Source organism: Mauremys mutica, chromosome 12 (genome assembly GCF_020497125.1).
Source record: "Mauremys mutica isolate MM-2020 ecotype Southern chromosome 12, ASM2049712v1, whole genome shotgun sequence".
Lineage (NCBI taxonomy): Eukaryota > Metazoa > Chordata > Testudines > Geoemydidae > Mauremys > Mauremys mutica.
Window position 1 is genome coordinate 35104455 of NC_059083.1, and position 27875 is coordinate 35132329.

General features: G+C 49.0%; 2 protein-coding genes across 3 annotated transcripts; one reads left to right on the forward strand and one right to left on the reverse strand.

The window, feature by feature from the left end:
• Window positions 1-6092: 6092 nt before the first annotated feature.
• LOC123346699 (zinc finger protein 501-like) lies at window positions 6093-9032 on the reverse strand. The gene is made up of 2 exons (XM_044984174.1): window positions 8973-9032; window positions 6093-7993 (listed from the first exon to the last, which is right to left on the reverse strand). The coding sequence occupies exons 1-2, from the start codon at window positions 9030-9032 to the stop codon at window positions 6479-6481; spliced, it is 1575 nt and encodes a 524-aa protein (XP_044840109.1). The 3' UTR covers window positions 6093-6478.
• A 12331-nt stretch (window positions 9033-21363) lies between these two features.
• LOC123345270 (zinc finger protein 239-like) lies at window positions 21364-26712 on the forward strand. 2 transcript variants are annotated; one of them, XM_044982025.1, is made up of 2 exons: window positions 21364-21519; window positions 23430-26712. In XM_044982025.1, exon 2 carries the CDS (start codon window positions 23502-23504, stop codon window positions 24498-24500), a length of 999 nt encoding a protein of 332 aa, XP_044837960.1. In that variant the 5' UTR covers window positions 21364-21519; window positions 23430-23501; the 3' UTR covers window positions 24501-26712. The 2 variants fall into 2 exon arrangements, with proteins under 2 accessions (XP_044837960.1, XP_044837961.1); XM_044982026.1 differs by having other exon boundaries at window positions 23433-26712.
• Window positions 26713-27875: the final 1163 nt, after the last annotated feature.

Consider the following 27875-nt stretch of genomic DNA (forward strand, 5'->3'; position numbering starts at 1 on the left):
CTGGGAGAGGCTCCTGGGGGGGGGGGAGCAGCGGGAAGGGCCCTGCTGGAGATTCCCCTCTCCCGGCTGCAGCCAGGGCTCCGGGCTCCCAGCACCAGCCGCCCCCCGGGGCTCGGGGATCTCGCCAGGAGCCTGGGAGCCAGAGTCACCGCAGCAGCTGCGAGTCACTTCCTGCGGCCGGGCCGGAGCCCAGCGATCCTCCCACCCAGCCGCTCCTGGGTCCTAGCGATCAACTCAGCTCAATTCAACCCCCTGCCCCAGACCCTGCCCCCTGGGGCCCCACCTCCTCTGGGCAGGGCAGCTTCTCCCAGCGCTATGTAGGTGCCCTGTGTAGAAACCACAGGATCAATGTGGGGGCAGAAAGGAGCCGGGCAGATCCCGGGGAGGGGGGAGAAGGGGGGTTTCTATGGAGACTGGACGTTGTTCCAGACAGAGAGTCCCCAATGTCTACATGGACACAGGGTGATGGGTTCGGGTCCTGGTCCTAGAGAGGCTGCCCAGGACACATTTCTCAGTGACACCGTCCCATTCAGTGTGTGAGTCCCTCGAGTACAAAGCTGGTACACTCCCCCCCCCCCCATCCGTGGCTACCAGCCCTGGAGCTGTCAGTGCCACAGCAACAGGTTCATTCAGTGATTTGTAGGCCCGGATTCACCCATCCCTGCAGCTCTAGGCAACCCCCGCTCATGTCTGCCCCCCGCCCCCAGGAATCCCAACTACACCTCACCCAGCTGGCTCCCCCATGTGGCCACTGAGTGCTGGTCCCCATCCAGAGCCTGGATGTCAGCGGCAAAGCTCCGGCCGGCCTGGTTCAGGACGTCTTGGTGCTCTGCCCACTTAGGATTGGCTCCAGGGCCAAAATTTTTCCTGGGGGATGTGGGTTTCAGCACCACTCACTGACTGGCACCCATGTCGTGCTCAGCCCAAGCTACAATGGATCCCTCCAGGGTTAGGGGTCCGGCAGAGTGGGGTTGGGGGCAGTTGATTCAGAAGCTGTTGTGGCCAGAGGGTCTGGGTCCTGCTCAGAGAGAGGAGGCCACGCTCCATCTCTCTCTGTTTTCCAGCCTGGGTCACAAGCTGCTGCCTCCTCCATCAGGATCTGGGAGCCCGAACCGCAGAGCTGCTGCTCCCCAAGCAGGGTCTGTGCTGGGGAGAGACCTTCAGCAAAGCCCCCTCTTTGCCCAGCTCAGCTGGAGATGTTCACTGGGCCAGAGCAAGAGACTGACTCAGCAGCCCAGGGGTTGGGGCACCTGTCTGGGAGAGCCCCGTCCCCTTTCCCAAGGACTCTGTAATGACACCCAACATTCAGCAGGAGAGATTGAGGGAGCCCGACGTTGGATGAACCCATGGCCCAGTGGTGAGAGCATTCTCCTTTGAGTAATATTTAATCATGGGTATTTTTAGTAAAAGTCATGGATAGGTCACGGGCAATAAACAAAAATTCATGGAAGCCCGTTACCTGTCCATGACTTTTACTGTAAATACCCATGATGACTAAATCTCTGTTCCTGGGGCCCCACTACTCTGGGGGGGCCCTACACCAGCAGTGGGGGCTGATGGGCCCCAGTGGCCTGCTGCTCAAAGGACCCCAAAGACCACTCTTCCGATGGTCTCTGGGGCTGCCCCTAGGCCGCTGCTCCAGCCACTTCCAGGACTGCTGCTTCTCGGGCGGTCCCTGAGGCTGCCACCTCAGTACTGATGCTTGGACGCATTCTGGGTGTGGGAATGTTGTACACTCAAGCAAAATTTATGTCCAAAAATATGTCAGAGGCTCCTGAGTTTCCTGGAATCCTCAGCTCAGACATGGCAGGATGTTGTAAGTAAGAGGAAGTTGGACAGCGGCGGCTTGCTGACTGATCATGGCTAGGGTACTGGTTGAGAGAAGGGGGCTTTCCTGACCAGAGCAGAACATGAATCGTATTGGGATACCTCTGGATGAAGTGCCCAAGTTCCCTGGCAATGTAGGCATACGTCTGTGGCTCACTGCTGGTTCCTTACTATGGCAGTATGACAGGGTTGAAGCTGGGCAGCCAGCGTGGGTTGAAAATTGGACTTTCTAGTCAGCATTCAGCCAGGTGATCAACGGTGATGCACAGCTTGGTCACAGCCACTGGGTCGGATGAGGGCTCTACCTGGCATCGGAAATAGGAATGTTCTGCTGCTTCATTCCATCTAGTGCCAGCCACTAAGGGTTGGAATTCTACAGCGCACCTGGTAACAGGGCTAGTCCCCTGGCATAAGTCCCAAAGTGTGGTCTCAGCAGAATGGGTGCAATTTGGGTCATTGAAGACAGCCACCACATCTCTGCTGAATTCCTCAAGATGCCCTAGCAAGGGGCTGGAAGTTCTAGGGTGGGAAACACCCAGACTAATGGGCTGATAATGAACCCCACTTGGGCCTGGTCACTGGGAAATGAATGGGGTCGTAGTATGAACAGGAGCCTGCACTGATTCAGGAAGCCGTGAAATTTCCTACAGCCAATCAGGTCTCCGATCTTTCTCTCTTGGGTGGCTCAAACTGGCAGGATCACAACCAGGTTGTGGGTGGTTGTGTCTAATGGTCAGAACCATGGGGATGGCCAGGCTGGGAGGGTAGAGTGGAATCAAGCTAGAAACAAGAATCGGGACCACAGGGCACCCGGGGTCATCATCAAGAGCAGAGCTGTAAGCATGAAAAGGAGTCAATTTATGAATTTGTCAGGGTGCCAGATAGGTTTCAGCTTTGAAATCTAACAAACTAGGCCTAGATATAATAGAATCCAACATAATCCCTTGTATTAAGTCCAGGAAACATTAGCTTACTAGTTTTAATAACGGGGTCTTTTCAGGTCCATTTTTAAGTTGAACTGTGTTTCTCACATCAGGACACATGCTTTTCCTCAACCAAACAACAATTTATTAATTCACCCAGAGTCACATCAATATACAATCAACAGTTCACCACCAAAGTGCAGACACAATCAATGTGCTAGGCGTATACGACACACACAATACAGTCTTGCAAGCAATTCTCACAGGCTAGTGTTGAGGCTCAGCAGTTCTATCAAGGAACAAAGTACCAAGGTTTCTGATTACATTGACTTGTGACCATCAATTCTAAATTCCCAACACATTTATCACACTTCCCAGGGTGCACTTGTCTGCAAGGCACTTTGAAGAGTGTGGTTAGTACAGTTTGACTGGACTGGTCTGAAAGAGACAAGTTTAGAGTATTAAAAGCAATTCTTTTCAATCTGTCAGGCCAATTTGCGTGGGCTTACAAAGAAGTTAAAATATGGTTACTTGATGTCTCACTAGAGAGCACAAACTCAGCAAGATAACTCACAGTAATTTATATGAAAGACCAGAAGGGGAAATACAGTCCTTGAAATGAAATCTCACCACTTCTTATCCATATAACCCTGGGCTGGGGGAAGAGTTCTTTCCACATGTCTGGTCTGGGAGTGAGTCGTACTTAGGATTTTCACTTTCTTGTTGGGTTAAGTCAACTCTCTTTAGCATATGGTGACTTCAGTTTATATACCGTAATTTCAGGGCTCATAGGAAAGGGCCACACACACATTCCTATTGGACTCAGGTCAAGTAAGCGCTTAGGTTTTTTCTTTGCTGCTTCCATTGGTATCCAGTGGGTGGCGTCAGTGTATCACAAATTTCTTCAATCCTTTTTTTTTAAATCAGAGGTTTTATACATCTGATTCATTTCAAGAATTGTATTTCATCATTAGCCCCTCCTATCGATTGAGACACCCCCTTTTAAGCAATTTCTCTTAATACCCCAAAGTGATACCCTGGTTTATATCTTTTACATTTCTTCTTCCTTGTGCCAGACAATTCATAGAATGCAACATTTACAATGAAACCCAACAAAACCTTTATACTCTTCTAAATTTGGAGGACATACTCCATACATTCTTTGATTGTACATAAGCCTTTCACCTTATTTAGGACATACAACAGAACAAGAGACATTTTCCACCTACAGAAGGATGTAGATCTGAGTCACAATCACAATGCAAACAGATGTGCGGATTTTAATTTGGGATGAAAGATGATTCACAGTATATTTGATTTACAAGGGAAACAATGTATAGTTTATACTTTGGAGTGAAAACATTTTGCATAGGCAAGCAGGGTGTGACCGTAGTTTGGTAACTTGGCATTCTTTTTAGCTAGGCTGGGAGGGAGAAAGAGGTATATACATAAGCAAATGATGAGATATTCTTGCCTAGCTGATTAACAGTACTCTCATTTAGACATTTTAGTTTCTATTCTTGGGGAGAGGAAATCCCAACCTTGGCTGATCTATGGGTTCTTAGACAAGGTGTGTCATATAATATGAACCATTTTCTTGTTGTCTTTACTTCTTAGGTGGATCCTATTTTGGGATAAACAGAGGCGGCCTTTTCTATTTTTCTGAGGGCCAGAAAGAACCAGTAACTATTCATCATTCAAAGGCATATCTGTTCCCTACACCATCACAGAACCAAGGGTGAAAGGCAGGGATCAAAAGCTGAAAGCCAGAGTCAATGGGTGAGCCGGAAGCATGTTCAGGAAGCAGAGCCAGGAGTTGCAAAGATGGAGAAGAACAGGAACTGAAGCAGGCAGCTGGGCCCAAGAGCAGATTGGTGAGAAGCAGAAAGCAAGAAGCAGGACCAAATGCAGCTGCAAGCGTGGAACGCATTGAGCTTCCAGCGAGCCCCAGCTGCTGCTGGGTCACGTAGTAGCTAGTTCCACCCCTTCACCAATCAGGAAGTGCAATCAATCAGGCACACTCTACCAGATGCCCAGTAAGCTGCTGGGAGACGGACCCTGCTGCAGCATAATGACAGATTTCAGAGTAGTAGCCATGTTAGTCTGTATCAGCAAAAAGAACAGGAGTACTTGTGGCACCTTAGAGACTAACACATTTATTTGAACATAAGCTTTTGTGGGCTAAAACCCACTTCATCAGATGCATGCAGTAGAAAATACAGTAGGAAGATATATATATATATATATATCTACAAGATCTCTATCAAGTGTTCTTAAAACTCCAATATTCACCTGTTAAAATGAAGAAACAGACTGAAAGAGCCAGAAAAGTACCCAGAAGTCACCTACTACAGGACAGGCCCAACAAAGAAAGTAACAGAACGCCACTAGCTGCCACCTTCAGCCCCCAACTAAAACCTCTTCAGCGCATCATCAAGGATCTACAACCTATCCTGAAGGGTGATCCATCACTCTCACAGATCTTGGAGACAGGCCAGTCCTTGCTTACAGATAGCCCCCCAACCTGAAGCAAATACTCACCAGCAACCACACACCACACAACAAAAACACTAACCCAGGAATCTATCCTTGCAACAAAGCCCCTTGCCAATTCTGTTCACATATCTATTCAAGGGACACCATCATAGGACCTAATCATATCAGCCACACTATCAGAGGCTCATTCACCTGCACATCTACCAATGTGATATATGGCATCATGTGCCATGTACATTGGCCAAACCGGACAGTCTCTACGCAAAAGAATAAATGGACACAAATCAGACGTCAAGAATTGTAACATTCAAAAGCCAGTTGGAGAACAGATCAATCTCCTTGGTCACTCGATTACAGACCTAAAAGTCGCAATATTACAACAAAAAAACTTCAGAAAGAGACTCCAATGATACACTGCTGAATTGGAATTAATTTGCAAACTGGACACCATTAAATTAGGCTTGAATAAAGACTGGGAGTGGATGGGTCATTACACAAAGTAAAACTATTTCCCCATGTTTATTCTTCCCCCCCTACTGCTCCTCACACCTGCTTGTCAACTGCTGAAAATGGGCCATTTTGATTACCACTACAAAAAGTGTTTTTTTTTCCTTTTTCCTCTCTCTCCTGCTGGTAATAGCTCACCTTAACAGATCACTCTCATTATAGCATGTATGGTAACACCCATTGTTTCATATTCTCTCTGTGTGTGTGTGTGTATATATATATATATATATATATACACACACACACAATCTTCCTACTGTATTTTCCACTGCATGCATCTGATGAAGTGGGTTCTAGCCCATGAAAGCTTATGCTCAAATAAATTTGTTAATCTCTAAGGTGCCACAAGTTCTCCTGTTCTTCTTCCTGCTGCAGCAGGACCCCGGACAGTCTGTGCTGCTACTGTAGGGAAAGACCAGGTGTGGGGGATTTTTCAGAGCTTGGGTGCTCTTTTAGCACACTGTTGGAGAAGCGAGATTTTAATCTTAGCGGGGGGCAATTTTAATTGTGCTCCTAATGAGCGATTGGCTAGGAACCCTGGAACCGCATCCACTCTCTGCTCTGTGACTTTCAACTCTTCTACAGACTCAAATTTGTCATTTCTTTTTCTTGTTTTCACTGCGTTTTAGGTACCGATTTTATTAAAAGTCTTTTCTTGTGGGAATTCTCTGATGTATAAAAATGTGAGAGCTCTCACTGAATCTTTTTTTACCATTGAAGTGTTTCTAGGGTGTCTCACCCTTGTGGATTCTCCGATGTTTGGTGAGGTAGGAGCTGTTATTGAAGCTTTTCCCACAGTCCAAACATTTATGGGTTTTCTCTCCCATGTGGATTGTCTGATGTGTGATAAGGTGTGATCTCTGAATGAATCTTTTCCCACAGTTGAGGCATGTATGAGGTTTCTCTCCCGTATGGATTCTCTGATGTCTAATAAGGGCTGATCTCTGACTAAAACTTTTCCCACAATCCAAACATGTATGGGGTTTCTCTCCCGTATGGATTCGCTGATGCGTAATAAGGGCAGATCTCCGAACAAAACTTTTCCCACATTCGAGGCACTTATAATGTCTCTCTCCCGTGTGGGTTCTCTGATGCATAATAAGGTGTGAGCTCTGATTGAAAGTTTTCCCACACTCAAGACATTTATAGGGTCTCTCTCCTGTGTGAATTCGCCGATGTTTAGTAAGGTGTGAGCTGTGACTGAAGCTTTTGCCACAGTCCAAGCATTTATGAGGTCTCTCTCCCGTGTGGATTCTCTGATGAATAATAAGTTGTGATCTCACATTGAAGCTTTTCCCACAGTCGAGGCACTGATAGGGTTTATCTCCCGTGTGGGTTCTCAGATGAGTGATAAGACTAGAGCTCTGATTGAAACTTTTCCCACACTCAAGACATTTATAGGGTCTCTCTCCCGTGTGCAGTCTCTGGTGCGTAATAAGGTAGGAGCTGTGATTGAAACATTTCCCGCAATCCATGCAAATATGGGGTTTCCCTCCCGTGTGGTTTCGCTGATGTTTAATAAGGTTTGATCTCACGTTGAATCCTTTCCCGCACTCAAGGCATTTATAAGGTCTCTCTCCTGTGTGCAGCCTCTGGTGTGTAATAAGGTGTGAGCTCTGAGTGAAGGTTTTCCCACAGTCCAGGCATTTATAAGGTCGTTCCCCTGTGTGCATCCTGCCGTGTTTAATAAGGTCTGAGCTCTTACTGAAGGTTTTCCCACAGTCCAAGCATTTATAGGGTTTCTCACCTGACTGGTTTCTCCAACATGTAACAAGGTTTCTACTCACACTGAACCTTTTCCTACTCTCTAGGCGTTTATAGGGTTTCTCTTCCTGGTGATATGTCTGTGGGGGTGTGGTTTCCTTGGGATCTTTGCATCCTCCCCCATATTGAATGGATTCATCCACCCAAAAAATGAAGTAGTTTCTCAGCTGGCTCTCAGACCTGCACCGATTTCCCCAGGCTTTTCCCTGTTCTAAGCATTGGGAAAAATTCCCTTCAGCTTTTCTCAAAAACGTCTCCTGCAGTTTCACTTGCTCAGGACCTTCCTGCTGCTGATTCTCTTCCTTGTTCTCACTCACTGTCCTATCACCTGCTGGGAAAGAGAGAATCCAGACAGGAGTCACTGCCTGGGCTGGTAGAAAGGACAGGAAGGGGAACCGCACAGAGGGAAAACACAACACAGTGACTGTTGGGGAGATGGAGACACTGGATTCTGCCTCCACATCCCACCCCCAACACTCCCAGGGAAGTAGAGTCAGGGAGGAAATTCCCAACAGCTAACAGGATGGCTTGGAAGCTGTGACTGATATATGTCTTGATGACACGACACCTGCTGACTGCAGCCCTGACCTGGGTGAGATGGGAGAGAACAGAGAGGGCTCTCGCTCACAGCACATTTTGGGAGTCCCAGCTTTTTCCTTCACTCGCTGGATGGTTTCTGTCTCAGTTTCCCTGACTCCTCACCTGTGTGGGTGCCTCTCGGGCTCTCCCCTTCCTCTGCGGCCTGGAGATCTGGGACCCACGTCTCTTCCCCTCGTTCCAGTCGGGTGATCAGGTCAGGTTTGGGAACGGGAAATCCTGCTCAGGGAGTGAAATCAAACACGATCAGGATGTAAGGAGTAGTGATAGAGTATCTGTCACAAAGGGCATTCCCTGATTTTAACCTGGCCCTGTGCTGTGCTGGAGGTGGGGGGGGGGGGAATGTGGAATCTGGACAAAGGGGGACATGGTCATTGAGCCTCCTTGGGAGAGGCAGACATGTGGGGAGGTGGAGGGAATTGTCTCTCACTAGGAGTTTCCAGGATCTGTGTGCTCTAGGGGACTTGCTGACGTGCACACAGCTCTGCTGTTTTAAACCTCTGCCTATTTCCAAATATGCAGAGCCCAGAGCCCTCCCCATGGATGGAGCTAGTCCCAGGAAGGGAGGAGAACCAGGATTCTGTGTGTGAGTGAGAAGTAATACAGGCAGGACAATACACGGCTTCTGCCCCCTTGAAAGCTGGAGAGATGGGATGAATTAGCACATCCATTAGAGTGCAACATGTAATTTACCTGCCTCATGGGCAGCTGGTGAATATGTGCGTGTGATACAAGCAATTCACTGCCCTTAGAGACAAAGCACAGGGTGTGGAGGCTAGAGCGCCTTATCTGGAGGAGCAAAGGGAGATCGAGAGGTACAAAGAGGAGACTTTTAGGGACACTGTAGAGTGGTCCCACCTCCTGTCCAACAGGCCCTGTACTGTTGTGGAAGATGAAAGTCTTGGGGCTTGAAAGCATCACGCTGGAACAGAGGGAAACGATCTCACAATTGGGACCCACCTTCCAGATGATGTCATGATATCTTCAGACCCTGAGGATACGGATGGATGGGTGACCCCAGTTATTAGGAAGACACAGGTAACAGTAATGGGGAGTTTGAATATTAGAAATATAGATGGGTTTGTGACAACTAGGAGAACCGCATGGTGCATTGCCCACTACATGCAAAGGTAGTAGTTCTCACAAGACATCTAGCGACACTTACAAGTAGTGCTGGGGAGGAGCTGATGGTCGTGGTACATGTAGGTATCAATGACACAAGGAAAGGTAGGACAGTGTTCCTGGAGGCCAAAGTTAGTCTGCTAGGTAAGAGATTGAAGTCCAGGACCTCCATGGTAGCGTTCTCTGAAATGCTTCCAGTTACACGCACAAGGCCAGGAAGACAGGCAGAACTGCAGGGTCCCAATGCATGGACAAGATGATGGTGTAGGAAGGAGATATTTAGGTTTATTAGGAACCGGAGAACTTTCAGTGGCAGGAAGAGACTCTATAGGAGGGATGGGCTCCCACTAAACCAAAATGAAACCAGACTGCTGGCATGTCAAATTAAAAAATGTGTAGAGGGGTTTTTAAACTAAGGGCAGGGGGCGAGCCTTGGATCGGGTGTAGACATCCCTTAGGGATGAATTTATTAAAGGGATAGCTCTATATCCTAGTATCGAGGCTCGGGAAGGAGTTGGTAAAGTACAGGTGGGAGCTGGAGAGGAACAGTTACACAAAAGAGTGTCCCATTGACACAGAACACGTGAAGGCAAGCCTATTGAGAAAACGTACAAGTGCTTATATACAAATACTAGAAATCTACAAATACTAAGATGGCTGAACTTGAGGGCATGGGTTAAATGAGCTTATTGCTATAACAGGCATTGCAGAATCTCGGTGGAATGAGGATAATCAATGGAACACAGTAATACCAGGGTACAAAATATATAGCCATGATAGAGTAGATCATGCTGGTGGGGCAGTGGTGCTATTATATGATAAATTAAAAAAACAGAGTTAAATAGGGTGAAAAACTAAAATGAATCAAACTGTAAATTATGGATAGAAATTCCATGCTTGAATATTAAGAGTATAGCAGTAGGAATAAGCTACTGACCACATGACCAGGAAGTGACAGTGACTGTGATATGCTAAGGGAGGTCAGACAGGCTACAACAGTAGAAAATGCAAAAATAATGGGTGATTTCATCTATCCTCATATTGATGGGGTAAATGTCACCATGATTCAGAGATAAAATTTCTAGACACCATAAATTACTGCTTCTTGGAGCAGCTAGTCCTTGAACCCACCAGGGGAGAGGCAATTCTTGAATTAGTCTTAAGTGGAGGACAGGCTCTGGTCTAAGTGGTAACTGTGGCTGAACCATTCAGTAAAAATAACCTGTAATGTATTAAATTTAATATCCTTGTAGGAGGTAAAAACACCAAAAAGTCTAACTTCAGTACCGGGCAAACTGGTTGAAACTACAATAAAGAACACAATGATCAGATCCACAGATGAACACAATATATTAGGGAAGAGTCAACACATCTTTTGTAAAGGGAAATCATGCCTCACCAATCTATTAGAATTTTTTGAGAGAGTCAACAAGCATGTGGACCCACCATAATAACATTTAACTTTAACGAGGGGAACTACACAAGAATGAGGATGCTAGTTAGACAGAAATTAAAAAGAGCAGTCCCCAGGGGGAATGCCTGCAGACAACATGGAGATTACTTAAAATCACCATAACAGAGGCTCAGACTAAGTGTCTACCCCAAATCAAAAAAGACAGTGGGAGGACCAAAAGAATGCCACCATGGCTAAACAGCAGAGTAACAGAGGCCATTAGAGGCAAAAAAGCATCCTTTAAAATTTGGGCCTCCTAATAAGGATAATAGGAAGGAGCGCAAACTCTGGTAAGTTAATTTGAAAAGTAAAATATGGCAGGTCAAGAAAGAATTTGAGAAACAACTTGCTAAAGATGCAAAAAATTAACAGTAATTTTGTTTTTAAAGACATCTGAAGGAGGAAGATTGCCAAACAGGTAGTGGGGCCACTAGGTGACAAAGACTCAAGGAAAACAAGGCCATTGTAGGGAAGCTAAATACATTCTTTGCATCGGTCTTCACTGCAGAGGATGTGTGGGAGACACCCACATCAGAGCTATTCTTTTTGGGGGACATCTTTGAGTCCATATTTATCCCAGAAGATGTTTTAGACCAAACTGATAAATTAAACAGTAATAAAGAACCAGGCTCAGGTGGTATTCACCCAAGAGTTCTGAAGGAACTAAAATATGAAATTGCAGAGCTACTGATTGTTGTATGTAACCTCAGTCTCTGTACCAGAAGGAAGCTATGCAATGTCATTTTCAAGGACTCCATAGGTGATCCTAGCAATTACAGGCAGGTAAGTCTAACTTCACTACTGGGAAAATTGATTGAAAACCATAGTAAAGAACAGAATAATCAGACACGTAGATGAACACGATATGTTGGGGAAGAATCAAAACAGCTTTTGTAAAGGGAAATCATGCCTCGCTAATCTATTACAATTCTTTAAGGGAGTCAACAAGCATGTGGACAAGGACAATCCAGTTGACATAGTGTATTTGGTCTTTCAGAAACCCTTTAATAAAGTTCCTTACCAAGGCTATTAAGGAAACTGAGGCCTGGTCTACACTGAGTGGGGAGGGGTAGGGGGGAATTGATCTAAGATACGCAACTTCAGCTATAAGAATAGCGTAGCTGAAGTTGACGTATCCTAGATCGAATTAAAATTACTTACTTTGTGTCCTCGCGGCGCTGGATCAATGGCCGCGGCTCCCCCGTTGACATTGCTTCTGCCTCTCGCAATGCAGGAGTTCAGCAGTCAAGGGGAGAGCGATCGGGAATCAATTTATCGCGTCTACACTACATGTGATAAATCAATCCCCAATAGATTGATCGCTACCCGCTGATCCAGGGGTAGTGTAGACATACCCTAAGAGTCATGCAATAAGAGGGAAGGTCTGCTCATGGATCAGTCACTTGTTGAAAGATAGGAAACAAAGGGTCAGAATAAATGGTCAGTTTTCACAATGGAAAGAGGTGAATAGCGGGGCCTGCAAAGAATCTGTACTGGGACCTCTGTTATTCAACATATTCATTGATGATCTGGGCAAGGGATGAACAGTGAAGTGGCAAAATTTGCAGATGATACAAAATTGTTCAAGACAGATGAGTCTAAAGCAGACTGTGAGGAGTTACAGAAGGATCTCACTGAACCATGAGACCGGGCACCAAAATGGCTGATGAAATTCAAGGTTCATAAGTGCAAAGTAGTGCACACTGAATATGTATAGTTAGGATTATTTTCTCCAGTGTATGTTCTAAATTAGCTGTTCCCACTCAAGAAAGAGATCTTGGAATCACCGTGGATAGTTCTCTGAAAACTTCTGCTCTATCTTCAGCAGCAGTAAGAAAGTCTAACAGTATGTTAGGAACGATTAGAAAAGTAATGCTGGAATGCTGTGCCCAGTTCTGGTCCCTCCACCTCAAAAAGGGTATCGCGGAACTGGAAAAGGTTCAGAGAAGGGCAACAAAGATAATCAAGGGTATGGAATAGCTTCCATATGAGGGGAGACTAAACAGATTAGGGCTCTTTAGTTTCAAAAAAAGATGACTAAGGGGGGGATCTGACACAGATCTATACAATTATGAGTGGTGTGCAAAAACTGAATAGAGAAATGTTATTTACCCTTTCATACAACACAAAACCAGGGGAGACCTGATTAAAATAACTGGCAATAGGATTAATACATACAAGAGGAAGTTCTTTTTTCACACAACGCAGAGTTAGCCTGTGGAACTAATTGTCGACGGAAGTTGTGATGGCCAAAAGTATAACTGGGTTAAAAAACAAACTGGAAAATTTCATGGAGAATAGGTCCAGCTAGGGCTATTAGCCAAGATGATCAGGGATGCAACCCCATGCTTGGAGTAACGGCGAACATCTGGCTAACAGAAGCCATGAGTAGAAGACAGGCATAGGTCACTCCATAATTGCCCTGTTCTGAACACTCCCCATGAACCTCTGGTACCGGCCACTGTCAGAGACAGGATACAGTGCTAGATGGACTGTAGTCTGACCCAGTACGGCAACTGTTATGCTCTTACGTTTCTGATTCCCCTATCCCACTGGAGGGGGTATGGAGATGAAAGTCTCTCTCTCATGCTGCAGCTGTGGACTCTAGGCCCTAGTCCCCCCAATCCAACTGACCAGGGAAGAACCTGACCAGATTCAGACATGCAGACCCCATGGCATCTAATAACTGAGAGGACAGGAATCGCTTACCCAGTGAGGTCACCATCTCGTAGTTCTCCTGCATGACGTCCCTGTAGAGGGCTCTCTGAGAGGGGTCCAGCAGAGCCCCCTGCGCCTGGGTGAAATACACAGCCACCTCCTCGAAGGTCACCGGCATCTGAAACAACAAGAGTCTCCCACTCAGCACCTGCTGTGCCAGCTACAATCCCACTAGTCACACAGGAGGAAGGATAAATAAATGGAAGCTCTGGGGGTGACAGAGGAGCAGAATCCCACCCCCACCCTGCTCAGAGCAGCCAGGAGGCTTCAGGGGGTGGGAGAAGGTGAGAGCTCCTTGCACCCAGAGCAGGGCAGGGTCTTCTCATTTCCCACACACCTGCCAGCCACAGGCTGATACGGGAAGCAGAGCTCTGAGCCGGGGACAGGGACAGGAATCCCGACAGCTTCCCTGCGTATTTCACAGCAGCCTCTGGCCAGTGGGGTCAGGCTCCAGCCCTGGGAGTCTGGTCAGTTTTCCCAGCCCTGCCCAGGGGGGTGTTTCCTGTTTCAGAAATGGGGGAATGTTTCTCCCCCGCCACTGCCAATGGGCCTGTTCAGAAAATCAGGCTCCAAGTTGAACGTGGCCTGTCCCCTCCCTGCCTCCCCCTGTGTGTTTCCTACCCCCCATCCTCCCGGCACAGCAACCTCCCCTGCAGCTCCCTGAAAATCCCCTACCTGAGCTGGCTCCATCACAGCCATTTCCCTTCCCTGTCCCCTGGAAGACAGGACGATCTGGAGCAAAATGTGGACGTGATTCCTCAGCCTGTCGGGGCGAGAGGGGCGATGGGGGAGTTTTCAGAAGGGGCTTGAGTCCATTTCACACCCCGATTCCCCCCAGGCTCTCTCCCTGCAGACAGACGCTCTGGGCTCTGCCACGCTGGGAAAACCCTCAGTCACTTTATTACAACACAGACCCGGCCCCTCCCCCCAGCACTGAACCCCCTGAGACACTTTTAAACCCCGCCCCAGGGACAGTCACTAAGACAAATGCTAGAAAAGAGCAGAATCAAAGGAGCCACTTTGGGGGCTTCCCCTTGACATTGGCCCCGAGGGCAGCGCATCCCCACAGCAGCGCGGGGACTGAGCCAGGGCAGGACCTGGCTTCTCCTCTCTCTGCTCCTCCCCTTGTTCCCAGGAGAGTCAGTCTGCCCCGGGGGATGCAGGGAATGAGGCTTGGAGACTCTCTTCTGGCTTCTTGCTCCTGCTGCCCTTTTCAGTCTTTCCACTCTCCCTTTCTGTCTCATTCCCTGTCTCCCTTCCCTCTGCCTGGGAGAATTGGTTACTGCTCCATTTACACGGGTGTTTGCTCTCCTGTAGTCAGATCTGCAACTACAACAGCTATGTCTGTGTCACTGGGGGCAGCAGCTCTGGGACCCGCAGACACAGGGGGAGCCCCTCACCAGCAGGTCCCTGAAAGGGGCCCTTTGTGCAGAGTCACTGTCCTGCCGGGCCCCAGCCCTTTCCCCCGGGTCTCTCCATCATCTACATGCTCCAGCTCAGAGGCTGGTGTGGGCAGAGCCCAGGGCTGCCCCAGGGGCTGGTTCCAGCCACCAGAGAAAGTGTCCACCCAGGCTGGGCACAGATGGGGACTTTAATGAAGGTCTGTCCCTGGCACAGCCCCAGCTGGGGAGCAGCAGTTTCACAGTCTGGGCTCTCAGGCAGAGGAGGCAGCAGCACCTGACCCAGGCAGCTGAATTAAAGGCTCTAATATCAGGAGCAGAGAGAGACAGGCACCAGCCTCCTCCTCTCCCTGAGCAACAGCCAGAGCCCTCTGGTGGCAGCAGCTAATGACTGAGCCTCCCTGTGCTACCTCTGCAGTCCCCAGGGACAGGCAGACAGAGGCTGATCTTGCTACACTCACCCCCTGCCAGAGCCAGCAGTAACACCGGTGTGGCTGAGATCTGAATCCTGCAAGGAAATCAGGCCAGGGCCCTGGGCAGCCCCCAACACTCATAATCTTGACTTTAGCAAAGCTTTTGATACGGTCTCCCACAGTATTCTTGCCAGCAAGTTAAAAAGGTATGGGCTGGATGAATGGACTATAAGGTGGATAGAAAGCTGTCTAGACTGTCAGGCACAGCAGGTAGAGATCAACAGCTCGATGTCTAGTTGGCAGCCGGTATCAAGTGGAGTGCCCCAGGGTTCGATCCTGGGGCTGGTTTTGTTCAACAGCTTTATCAATTATCTGGATGATGGGATGGATTGAACCTGAGTAAATTCTCAGATGACACTAAGCTGGGGGTGAGGTAGATATGCTGGAGGGTAGGGACAGGGTCCAGAGTGACCTAGACAAATTGGAGGATTGGGCCAAAAGAAACCTGATGAGGTTCAACAAGGACAAGTGCAGAGTCCTGCACTTAGAGAGGAAGAATCCCATGCACTGCTACAGGCTGAGGACTGACTGGCTAAGCAGCAGTTCTGCAGAAAAGGACCTAGGGGTTACAGTGGATGAAAAGCTGGATATGAGTCAGCAGTGTGCCCTTGTTGCCAAGAAGGCTAATGGCATATTGGGCTGCATTAGTAGGAGCATTGACAGCAAACTGAGGGAAGTGACTATTCCCCTCTATTCAGCACTGGTGAGGCCATATCTGGAATATTGCATCCAGTTTTGGGGCCCCCACTACAGAAAAGATGTGGACAAAATGGAAAGAGTCCAGTGGAGAGCAACGAAAATGATTAGGGGGCTGGGGCACATGATTTACGAGGTGAGGCTGAGGGAACTGGGATTATTTAGTCTACAGAAGAGAAGAGTGAGGGGGGATTTGATAGCAGCCTTCAGCTACCTGAAGGGGGGTTCCAAAGAGGATGGAGCTCGGCTATTCTCAGTGGTGGCAGATGACAGAACAAGGAGCAATGGTCTCAAATAACGGTGGGGGAGGTCTAGGTTAGATATTAAGAAACACGATTTCACTAGGAGGATGGTGAAGAACTGGAATGGGTCACCTAGGGAGGTGGTGAAATCTCCATCCTTAGAGGTTTTTAAGGTGTGGCTTGACAAAACACTGGCTGGGATGACGGGGGGAGGGATAGCTCAGTGGTTTGAGCACTAGCTGCTAAACCCAGGATTGTAAACTCAGTCCTTGAGGGGGCCACTTAGGAATCTGGGGCAAAAATCAGTACTTGGTCCTGCTAATGAAGGCAGGAGGCTGGACTCAATGACCTTTCAAGGTCCCTTCCAGTTCTAGGAGATAGGTATATCTCCTATTAATTTTTTTTTAGTTGGTGTTGGTCCTGCTTTGAGCAGGCAGTTGGACTAGATGACCTCCTGAGATCCCTTCCAACCCTGATATTCTATGATTCCCAGTGAGCTATTCCCCCGCTCCTCCCCTGTGTGTCTGAGGTCTCTTCCAACCCTAATCTTCTATAATTCTGTGATTCTATGAGACAGACCCCAAAATCATGCGTGTCTTTAAAAAATGAAATAAAATAAATTGGGAGCAGGGAGTGGGTGGGGAGGGGGGGTCTGGATATTGGCTTAGTAGCTTTTGAGCCCTTAGGTGGAAGCCTCCACCTACCCGCAAAGCATCACAGACTAGTTGTGCTAAAGGAATTCCCCTCTGGCTGCTGGGAGGGGGCAGCCCCTCACCTGCCCCATGGGGTGGGGGAGCTGCACTTGTATCTCCCCCTCCCCTTCTCCCCAACCCCTCCCTCCCCCAGCCAGTCTGCTCTTCCTCTCAGTCTCCCCCCAGCCTCCCCTCCCCACACCCCCACTTTCCTTCACAGCGCCCCCTACTCAGTTTCCTTCTATTGCAGCCTTGTTCCCATCCGCCCCATAAGTTTCCCCCGATTGCCCTGCATCGCCCCATCCTCCCTTCAGCGCCCCCTGCCCCATCCCACCCTGCCCCCTAAAATCCCCCCTTACTCTCACCCCACCCCGGCCCTCTTCAGCCCCGTACCGGCTCCCCACCCCCCGTCACTGTCCCACCCCCAGCACGGTCCGGCCGGGCTCCCCCCGCCCCGCCCCCACCGGGGCAGGCGGCAGCTTTCCCGGGCCCCGGGCGGGAATCGCAGCCAGCCCCGCTGGGAGCAGCCCGGGGCCAAACCTCCCCCTGCAGCCCGGGGGTGCCGGGGGGGGGCGGGGCGGGTCTCTCTCACCTTCCCTCCGAGCGGGGCCCCCCGGGGCAGGGGCCGGGCCGGGGGCTCTGCCCTGGGAGAGGCTCCTGGGGGGGGGGGGGGGAGCAGCGGGAAGGGCCCTGCTGGAGATTCCCCTCTCCCGGCTGCAGCCAGGGCTCCGGGCTCCCAGCACCAGCCGCCCCCCGGGGCTCGGGGATCTCGCCAGGAGCCTGGGAGCCAGAGTCACCGCAGCGGCTGCGAGTCACTTCCTGCTGCCGGGACTGACCCTAGAGATCGCTCCCAGCTGCTCCTGGGTCCTAGCGATAAACCCACCGACTGCAGCCCCCTGCCCCAGACACTTGCCATCAGGGGCTCCATACAGAGGCAGCTTCTCTCAGCACTAAAGGAGCATCGTGCATAGAAGCCAATGTGCCCATGGATGGACAGACAGGAGAGGATTCCAGGGAGGGGAAGATGGGGCATATGTGGGGAGCCGCTGGCTTGTTACCTGGTGTGTGTGGGGTCTCAGTCTGTGCCACTCACTCAGTGTCACCCTGGTGCTCCACCTGTTTCGTGGGGGAGCACCTAGGTCACACCTGAGTGAGCAGTGGGGCAGCCAGCACTGCTCCTCCTCACCACTGCAGTGTGCGGCAGCCTACACACATACACACAAATTGGGGCCTAGATTGCCAGTGCCTTAAGCTGGGCCTGACCTCACTTGATCCCTCCAGGGTTGGGGTTTTGGAGAGGGGACTTGACTTATTAGCTGTGCCCAGCCGAGGCGGGGCTTTTCGCTGGGCCAGGGAGGGAGAGAACAACTCTGTAGTCCAAGGGGCACCTGCCTGGGAGGGTCCTGTCTCCTTTAATGACTCATCCAAAGTGCCATGGGAGGACACATTCAGGGAGTCCCACACCAGAAGACCCCATGGCCCAGTGGTGAGAGCACTCTCCTAAGAGCTGTGGAAGACTGTGAGCAAATCCCTTCTGCAGTGGGGGGCAGAATTGAACCTAAGCTTTTGCACAGCGGAGCGACTGCTCGAACTCCTGGGCTGAATATTTAAAGGAGGAATCCCCCATGCACACTCCTCTCCTCTGGTTACGTGGAGCAAGGCACCTGTCTAACTCCTTGCTCCCACAAGGAAAGAGCTTAGGAACCTGCCTTCCTTCCCAGCTGTGCAGTCACAGTCAGACACAGGTGCTGTGATGCTACTCAGCAGAGCCATATCTAGGGATTTTTGAGCCCGAGGCAAGGGACAGGGGCGGCACGTTTGGCTCTTCGGCGGTTGGTTCCTCTCAGAGGGTTCCTCTCCCTTGCTGATGACCAGTGGCAATTCAGTGGCGGGTCCCTCATTCCCTCTCAGAGGGAAGGACTTGCCACCGAATTGCCACCGAGAGACTTTCTGTGCCCCTCACCTTCTGCGCCCAAGGCAAGTGCCTCACTCGCCTTGCCCTCGTTACGGCACTGCTACTTAGGGCCGGGTGTTACCTTGCTGTCACCAGCATGACGGAGTCTTGCCTGTGCCAGCTGGGTATTAGCACCTTAATACAACCAGCCTCTCAGCCACCATACCTCTCTCCCCTGGGCTAAACCAGCTCCGCCTTTGCCCTCCAGGTTGACAATAGACACACCCCAGTTCCTGCTTCCCTTCAAAGTGTCCCCCTGTGGTATCCAGCCCTTAATCACTGGATAGCCACAGACGTCCCAGTTCCATTGTTCCCAGAGGAACAGTGTTCCCTGGTTTACCAGTTTCACCATACACCACCACTCCAATGTCTCATGCAGCACTGGAGTCTGATGATAAGAGAAAAAAAAAAGCTTCTTAAGAATAGAGATTCAAATAGAAACAAGTGTGAGGTACTCTTGTGGGAATTCTGCACCAAAAAATTACAAATTCTGCACACAATATTTTAAAATTCTGCTGGGGAATCTCTTCCTTGTTCTCACTGCCTGTCTCATCACCTGTTGGGCTAGGGAGTGAGAACCCAGACAGGACTCATTCTCTGTGCCAGGGAGAGAGGACAAAGAGAGGAACATTAAAGAGAGGAAAACACAGAACTGTTGGGTGGAGAAAGTGGAGTCTATTTTCAGTCCCATCCGGACAGCAGAGGGGAAGCAAAGGCAGGGAGGGAAGTTCCTATCAGCTGTTGGCCAGGATGGGTGTGAAACTGTGTGTGACATCTGCCATGAAGATGGGACATCTGCTAATTACAATCCTGACCTGGAGAGATAAGGTGGAAGTAGGGCCTTACTCTCAATAGGGATAGCTCAGTGGTTTGAGCATCGGCCTGCTAAACCCAGGGTTGTGAGTTCAATCCTTGAAGGGGCCATTTGGGGATTTAATTGGGATTGGCCCTGCTTTGAGCAGGGGGTTGGACTAGATGATCTCTTGAGGTTCTTGCCAACCCTAATGATCTATGAACATTTCTGGAGGCATCTGGCACTAATCAGAGGGTTTCATTGATACTTTGCCTGTGCAAGTGCCTCTCCTAGCTTTCCTCAGCATGCTGGAGATCGAGGACCACCAGTGATTTGTTCCAGTTGGGTGATCAGGTCAGGTTTGGGAATGGGGGTGAAATCAGGATGCATCATGTTTGATTAGTTTGTCAGAGGAACATTCCTTGATTATGCCTTTGTCCTGCACTGTGCTGGGAGGGGGACATGGAATCTGAATGGGTCTGAACAGAAGGGAACATGGTCACTGAGCCCCAGATGTCTGTTTAGGTGTGTGGCAGGGTTGCACCCCCAGGAGGGGACTTTTCTGTGTCCCCCACGGCTGGAGAAGCTGGCTCTCCCCACCAGGGCCGGCTCCAGACCCCAGCGTGCAAAGCGCGTGCTTGGGGTGGCATTTTGCTGGCAGGGCAGCAGGCAGCTCCGGCGGACCTTCCGCAGTCATGCCTGCGGAAGCTCCACCGGAGCCGCGGGACCAGCGGACCTCCCGCAGGCATGACTGTGGAGGGTCCTCTGGTCCCGCGGCTCGGGTGGACCTCCCGCAGGCATGACTGTGGAGGGTCTGCTGGTCCCGCGGCTCTGGTGGACCTCCCGCAGGCATGACTGCGGAAGGTCCGCCGGAGCTGTCTGCCGCCCTGCCAGCAAAATGCTTGGGGCGGCCGGATTCCTAGAGCTGCCCCTGCTCCCCACCCCCTGTGGCCGGAGGGCCTGGTTCTCCCTGATGCATGCAGCTCTGGGGCTGGTGGAGTTTGCTCTCCCCCCCAGCAGGAGGAGCTGGATCACCCCACCCCGGCCCAGAGGAGTTCTGTGCCCCTGCAGATTGGGGGATCCCACGTCCCTGCTTGCCCCCCCTGCACAGACCCCTGGGTGCAGCCACCTTGTGCATTGAAGCATCTACCTCAATGTGAGATGGAAAGGGGGTGACTTCACTATCCCAGGGAGAGCAGACAAGGGGGATTTCTATGGGGACTGGGGATTGTTCCCGGGGTCTCCAAAATCAGAGGGGACACAGGGCAATGGGGGCCTGGCCCTGGCAGTGCTTAATTTGTGCCAGGGCTGAGCCTTTAGGCTTGTTGCATCAGTTATGAAAGTAAAAAAATTGCTTGAGCCCCCCAGCCCCTCTTACATTACAGATTAAGCCCTGGATCCTGGCCCTAGAGAGGCTGCCCGGTGCCCCGAGCTGCAGGGGACACGTTTCTCAGTGGCACTGATCTGTCTGCTATTTGCTCTGCAGGTTTCTGGAGTTCAAGGGCAGAGAGAGAAGGGCTCTGGCCCCAGATCTTTCCTGGGCCAGGGCTGAGCTAGGTTCAGGGGCTGAAAGCGTCATCAGCTGCTGTATCCAGAGGGCTCTGGTTCTTGCTCAGGGAGGAGGGGAGGGGAAGCTGTGTTTGCTCTGGCTCTGTTTATCTTCCTGGGTCAGAAGCTGCTGTCTCCTCCCTTGTCATCTGGGGAGGAACCAGCAGCTGCTGCTCCCCAGCCGGGTCTGGGCAGGGGCGAGACCTTCATTAAAGCTCCTTCTGTGCCCAGCCCAAGGTGGGACTTTTTGGATCTAGCCCCCCCGGGGCCTCCCCAAGCTCTGCCAACACCAGCTCCTGAGCCGGAGACTCCAGGTGATGGAGGGACGGGCAGGAAAGTGACTGCGCAAAGGGCCCCCGGAGACTTGGATCTGGCAGCTGTGTGAAGTTGCCTGGGGGGTTGATCTCTCCTTAGCAGCAGCCCTTTGTGGGGGAATCTGCTCCGGGGTGGGGTGGGGGCAAACTGGGGGATTCAGGAGGGGAAACAGGGAAGGGGAGACCCACCCACTGGGTTTTCCCCTTTGTGTTTCTGGCTTGTCAGAAAGGGAAGGGGGTGAATAAGGAGGCAGAACCGAAGGAAAAGCAGTGAGGGGAATGGGGAGGGTGTGTTTGTGGAATGGTGGATGTTCTTCCTTTAAAAACCAAACCCATTACTTCCCAGCCATCCTCCCTCCCAGCCCTGGGGTTCCCCCTCCCCCTTGAATTCCTCAGAAATCTCTTCACTATTCAGCTGCTGACAGGGACATATTTCCTGCAGCAAATACCTCCCAGCTACAAGGAGGCAAGGTCCTGTGTTAATGAACAGTGCAGTATGTGATTCTAGCATTAGAGATTGTATTACAGTATAATGCACTGGACGAAATCGATATTCCCCAAATACCCTTTATTCTGGCACAGTCTAGCTGTTAGTGTTGGACTTTGCAACCTTAATAACATTTTCTTAATCTCGTTTTTGAGGGTAATATAGAAAAAAAAACCCAAACCCTCCAATTCTGATGCTTCTCTTTATAAGTATCTTCTCTGGCCACTTTTCTCTCCAATAATCAAACACTGCTGGACCATCCTTCATATTTTTGCTCTTATTGAATTTGGATATAAAATCCTATCTGATTTTGATCCGTTTCTCTGTATTTATACATTATTGATCTGTGTAAATATTGCTTATTGTTTTCATCTACATATGCATTATTAATATAAAAACTGATCAGATTTTGCTGGGTTTTTTGTTTAATTAGTGAAGATATGTACATTTTCCTAGATTTGCCTCATTTTCTCGCTCACTTATCAATCCTGATAAAAAAAAATCTCCGTATTCACTGATGTTTTACCACCTATAATTGTTGAATAATAGACAATTCCCTCAATTTTGCAGAATTATTGCCATGAATTATTGACTTAATTACAGGGAGAAAATATCAGGTACTTAAAATTTCTTTCATCTAGCGGAGAAAGGCATAACAAAAACTAATGGCTGGAAGTTAAAGCCAGACAAATTCTGATTAGAACTAAGGCCTGAATTTTTTACATTGTTAGCCAAAGACTTTAGTACTCCTGCAATGTTGGGAGACCCACATTCAAATCCCTTCTCCACATCCCAAGCGAGCCTCCTAGCCGCCAGGGTAAAGGTTACAAAGAAGGCACCAATATCTTCTCTTCTGGCCATTTTATGAAAGGTGCCTCGGTCCCTCCACAATTTTGGGGTGCGTGGAGGGACTGAAACTAGTTGGTGAGTTCTATCAAATTCACAAATAGTTTCAGGTCGACTGAAATTATGTTCTTCAGCAAATAAACTCTGGTCAAAAAAATTAACCCAGTTCTATTTGTGAACAGACTCCCCCAGTTCTGCTTCACCTCAGTCCAACCAGCGTTGAACCAGTAGGTGTCATCATGCACTCATGAACTTGTCTCTCTCCCCAGCGGAAGTTGGTCCAATAAAAGATGTTACCTCACCCACCTTGTTTCTTTAATACCCTGGGACCGACACGGCTACACTGCACTGCATACATCATATACTCCTGGCTTTCCACCTGTCCTAACTGACAGCTGGCAGGAGTTTCCCCCCTGACTTAGTTTCCCCCTGAGTGTTTGGATGGGATGGGGAGGCAGAATCCAATTCCTCAATATCCTAAACAGTTATTATGTTGTGTTTCCACTCTTTGCTGTTCTCCTTTCTTTCCGGCCCACAGAATGACTCCTCTCTCTTTCTCTCTGTCTCTCTCTCTCAGCAGGTGATAGGACAGTGAGTGAGAACAAAGGAGGAGAATCCTCAGCAGAAAATCCTCAGCAAGTGTAACTGCATGGGACGTTATCAGGAAGAACTGAAGGGAATTTCTTCCAGAGTCGTAAGAGAAGCAGCTAGGAAAATAGTGGATAAATCTATTTGTTGTGGGAGAGGCTGCAGGAATCTCAAGGAAACCATATCCCAGCAAGGAATCCAAATGGGAGAGAGAAAAAACACATCCACTGAGTTTGGGAAAAGTTTTAATGACAGCTCACACCCTCCTAGACAGCAGAGAATGCTCACAGGGGAAAGACCCTTCAAGTGCTTGGACTGTGGGAAAAGCTTCAATCTGAGCTCAAACCTTCTTACCCACCAGAGAACTCACACAGGAGAGCGACCTTATAAATGCTTGGACTGTGGGAAAAGTTTCAGCCTGAGCTCAAACCTTCTTACACACCGGCGACACCACACGGGAGAGCGACCCTATAAATGCTTGGACTGCGGGAAAAGTTTCATTCAGAGCTCTGATCTTATTTCACATCAACGACTCCACACAGGAGAGAGACCCTATAAATGCCTTGACTGTGGGAAAAGTTTTATTCAGAGCTCACACCTTATTAGACATCAGAGTCTCCATTTGGGAGAGAAACCCCATAAGTGCCTCATCTGTGGGAAAAATTTCACTCAGAAGTCACACCTTATTAGACACCAGGGAATCCACACAGGAGAGGAGCCCTATAAGTGCACTGACTGTGGGGAAACATTCGTTCAGAGCTCACAGCTTATTGTGCATCAGAGAATCCATACGGGAGAGAAACCTTTTAAATGCTTGGACTGTGGGAAAACCTTCAGTCGGAGTTCCCACCTTATTGTGCATCAGAGAACCCACACAGGAGAGAAGCCCTATAAATGCTTGGACTGTGGGAAAAGTTTTAGTGTCAACTCAAACCTTATTACGCATCAGAGGACCCACACAGGAGAGAGACCCTATAAGTGCCTGGACTGTGGGAAAAGTTTCCAGCGGAGCTCACATCTTATTAAACATCAGAAAATCCACACGGCAAAGAGGACCTGAATGTGGGTGACTCTTCACTTGGGGCAATGATCATAACTGGCTTCTGCAAATCTATACAGGATAGAGACCTCCTAAATGTCCATAGTGTGGCAAATGTTTCAAACAGAGTTCACATCATATTGGACCTGAGAGACTCCACACAGCAGAGAAATTGTAGCAGGCTGCCAGCCTCTGCTGTCGTTAGGACCAGCTTTCTGTTTAATGCTGGTCTCTTCAAAGTGCTCTGAAACCTGCATGGTTACTCGGATTGCTCTTGGTATTTGGTGTACCTCATGGGTTCGTGGGGTAGGGTGAGTGAACTAAATTTGGGGCACTTGAATATGGGGTTCCTGAGATACAGCCCCCTGACAGCAGCTGCTTTTTGCAAAGTTGAGAGGTTCCACCAATGTTTTTTTGCCCAGATCTGGGGATCTGTCAGAGGGTTCGAGGATGCATCACCTCTGACCCTGTAAGCCTGAGAGCCTCACAATGTTTTGCTACTGTAACTCCCTGCCTGAGACGTTCAGTCAGCAACCAGCATGCAGGTCACAGCCTGAGTGTCTGTGTATAACTGCCACCCTGGTCCAGCCACTCTGACCCCAGCAACAGAGCAGGCCCACTCCCTGCTCTCTACCAGCCTGGGTTACCACCAGCAGGGTGACCCCAACGCACTCCCAGTCCCGAATTTTCCCGAAACTGTGGGCTCTGCAACGTGCAATGTCAAACAAATTTATTAACAAAAGGTCATAGGTTAAGTGATGCCAAGAAAAGGAATAAAAGTAGAGATGGTTACAAGCAAATGAAAGTGAAAATTTGCATCTAAAAGTCAAAAACTGAATCTAGCGAGGTACAGGCTTTATTCAAGATGGTTTCTCTCAGCAATCTTCCTTCTTGCCAGCCAGGGCTGAATTTCTCTCAGTCGGGATCTTCTGCAGAAGCCCAAGGGGCTGGGTGAAAGACCTTTGCCTAAGTGGATTTCTTACCTATATTCAGTTCCCAGAGACTTCAACCCCTCCCTTGGTCCCATCTTTCTCAGCTTGCAAGAGATCTATTCCTTTGTGTCTGTCTAGTGAAGGACCCCAAAGACGGCTTCTGTCCTTGCTTATGTTTTCCAAATTTCAATGACCTTGCTTTAAGAGGCAGGATGACCTCATGCTCTACTTCCCTTTCTGTGGACTTCCCAACCCCCTGCTGATTTCTATGTAAATGGGGCTTCCATTGTTTTTGGTTAAACCTTGCATTTAGGGTGAACAGATGTCCTAATTTTATAGGGACAGTCCTGATATTTGGGGCTTTGTCTTATATAGGTGCCTATTACCCTCCACCCTGTCCCGATTTTTCACATTTGTTGTCTGGTCACGCTACTTGCATTTCACCTTTCATTGCAGCCAGGTAGATAGTTGCCTTCTCTCCTACCTATTTCTCCCTGTCTGGCCACAGACTTTAAAGCATAATATCATTAGGTGTCCATATTTCCTCGTATAGCATTAATATGGACATTTAACAATGCTATTAATCACTAGTGTGTCATTAGCTTTCAGAAAATACTTCACTCTATATACTTTTATAAGTACAGTAATATTGTATCCAAACAGTTGATTCAATTGCTTATCACCTGAGATTCAGCCCCTCCGTCTTTATACACCAGTAAACCTTTGCAACATATTCTCCTGAATGTTACTTCTCCAAGAAAAGTTTATGTGAGGAAGGCAACGTGGAGTCATGTGGTGATGGAAGCTCCATGATGATTTTTTTTCCCCATGCTGATATTTGCTAAAATTCAAATTGTTCTGTTCCCTGCAATCTCCTCCCTCTGATGTCTTGATAGTCCTGTTTATAGGTAAATTGAGGTAAACACGCATTCCTTTGTTTAGGACAGAGCTATGTCACACCTTTACTGAGGCAAGGCTGTCTGGTCTTGATCATGTTCTAGTAACATCATACGGGGGAACTCGTATAGTGTAAACATTTCACCATGGTTTGGTTGAGCAGCAAATGATTCATTTTTAAATGATACCTCACAAGGCCTATTTTGTGCAAAGATTCTTGCAATAGTGCGGAGGGGTGTGTATCTATACCTGGATGTTTTGGGTCGCAGGGTCAAACCACGGCTCTGATCTGGGCACAGGGATCTCTAGCACTTATAGACTCCGACTCCGTGGGTGCTCTGGGGCTGGAGCACCCATGGGAGAAAAATAGTGGATGCGTTTGGTGGCGGGTAGGAGGTGCTCAGGGAGGGGACAGAGCTGGGGCGGAGCAGGTTGGGAAGAGGCAGAGTGAGGGTGGGGTCTTGGGAAAGGGGCGGAGCCTTGGGGCAGAGCAGGGGTGGAAGCACCCACTCAGAAAAATGAAAGTCAGCACTGGTGCTAGCACTGCACATGCATCATAGCTAAGGCATGGCATCTACTGTCTCTTGCCAACATCATTTTTAAAGGGAGCTAGGTCTCAAGTTAGTCACCTACATAACGCTCATGAGTTAAACTGATTACACTGAGCATGCCCAGAAAAGTCAGCCAATGGGCTTTTGAGTGTACCGTTTCTCATGAAGTTCAGTAGCTCAAGGGCATGTGCAGTTGCCACTGTTCAACCCAACCTTCAGCCAGTGGTAGCTTGTATCCAATCTAGAGCTAAACTCTGTCTCTCTCGGAGGACAAGGCAGGTGAGATAATACATTTTATTGGACCAACTTCCCTTGATAAAAGAGACAAGCTTCCGAGCCACACAGAGCTCTTCTGCAGGGCTGGGAAAGGTACAGCACAGTGCAAGGTGGAACAGATTGTTTAGCATAAGTAGTTAGCACATATTGTAAGTGACCATTCAAGGCAGACCATTAACACCTCTGCAGTCATAGGACAAAAAGAGAGGGGTAGCGGGTTACAGCTTGTCTTAATAAGCCATAAATCCAGTGTGTCTGTTCAGCCCTTGATTTTAGGTGTCTAGCAGTTATGAATTTAAGCTCCCAGGCTTGTCTTTTGAAAGTGCTGGGTAGGTTTGCTTTGAGGATGGGGACTGAGAGGTCAGATATGGAGTGATCACTTTGTGAAAAGTGTTCACCTATTTTGTCTTTTAGCATTTTCCTGTGTGAATTCGTTCGCGAGCGTAGTGATTGTCTGGTTTCACCCACCTAGTTGTTATTGGGGGGGTTATTTTGGGGAAGTGTCATCAAGCTACTTTTTAGAAATAAAATAAATTAGACATACGAATGCTTGCTGAGCGGGAAGGGGAATTTGGGGACAGAGTTGATCGGTGGGAATGGGGTTTGGGGCTGCAGTGACTTGGGGGAGATAGGCTATAGGACCAGTGACTGTTGAGGCAAGTTTATATCAGCATTTGATAATTAAGAGAATATGAGGAAAACTCAGAAGATTTATACAAATTGGCTAACTAGACAGGGAA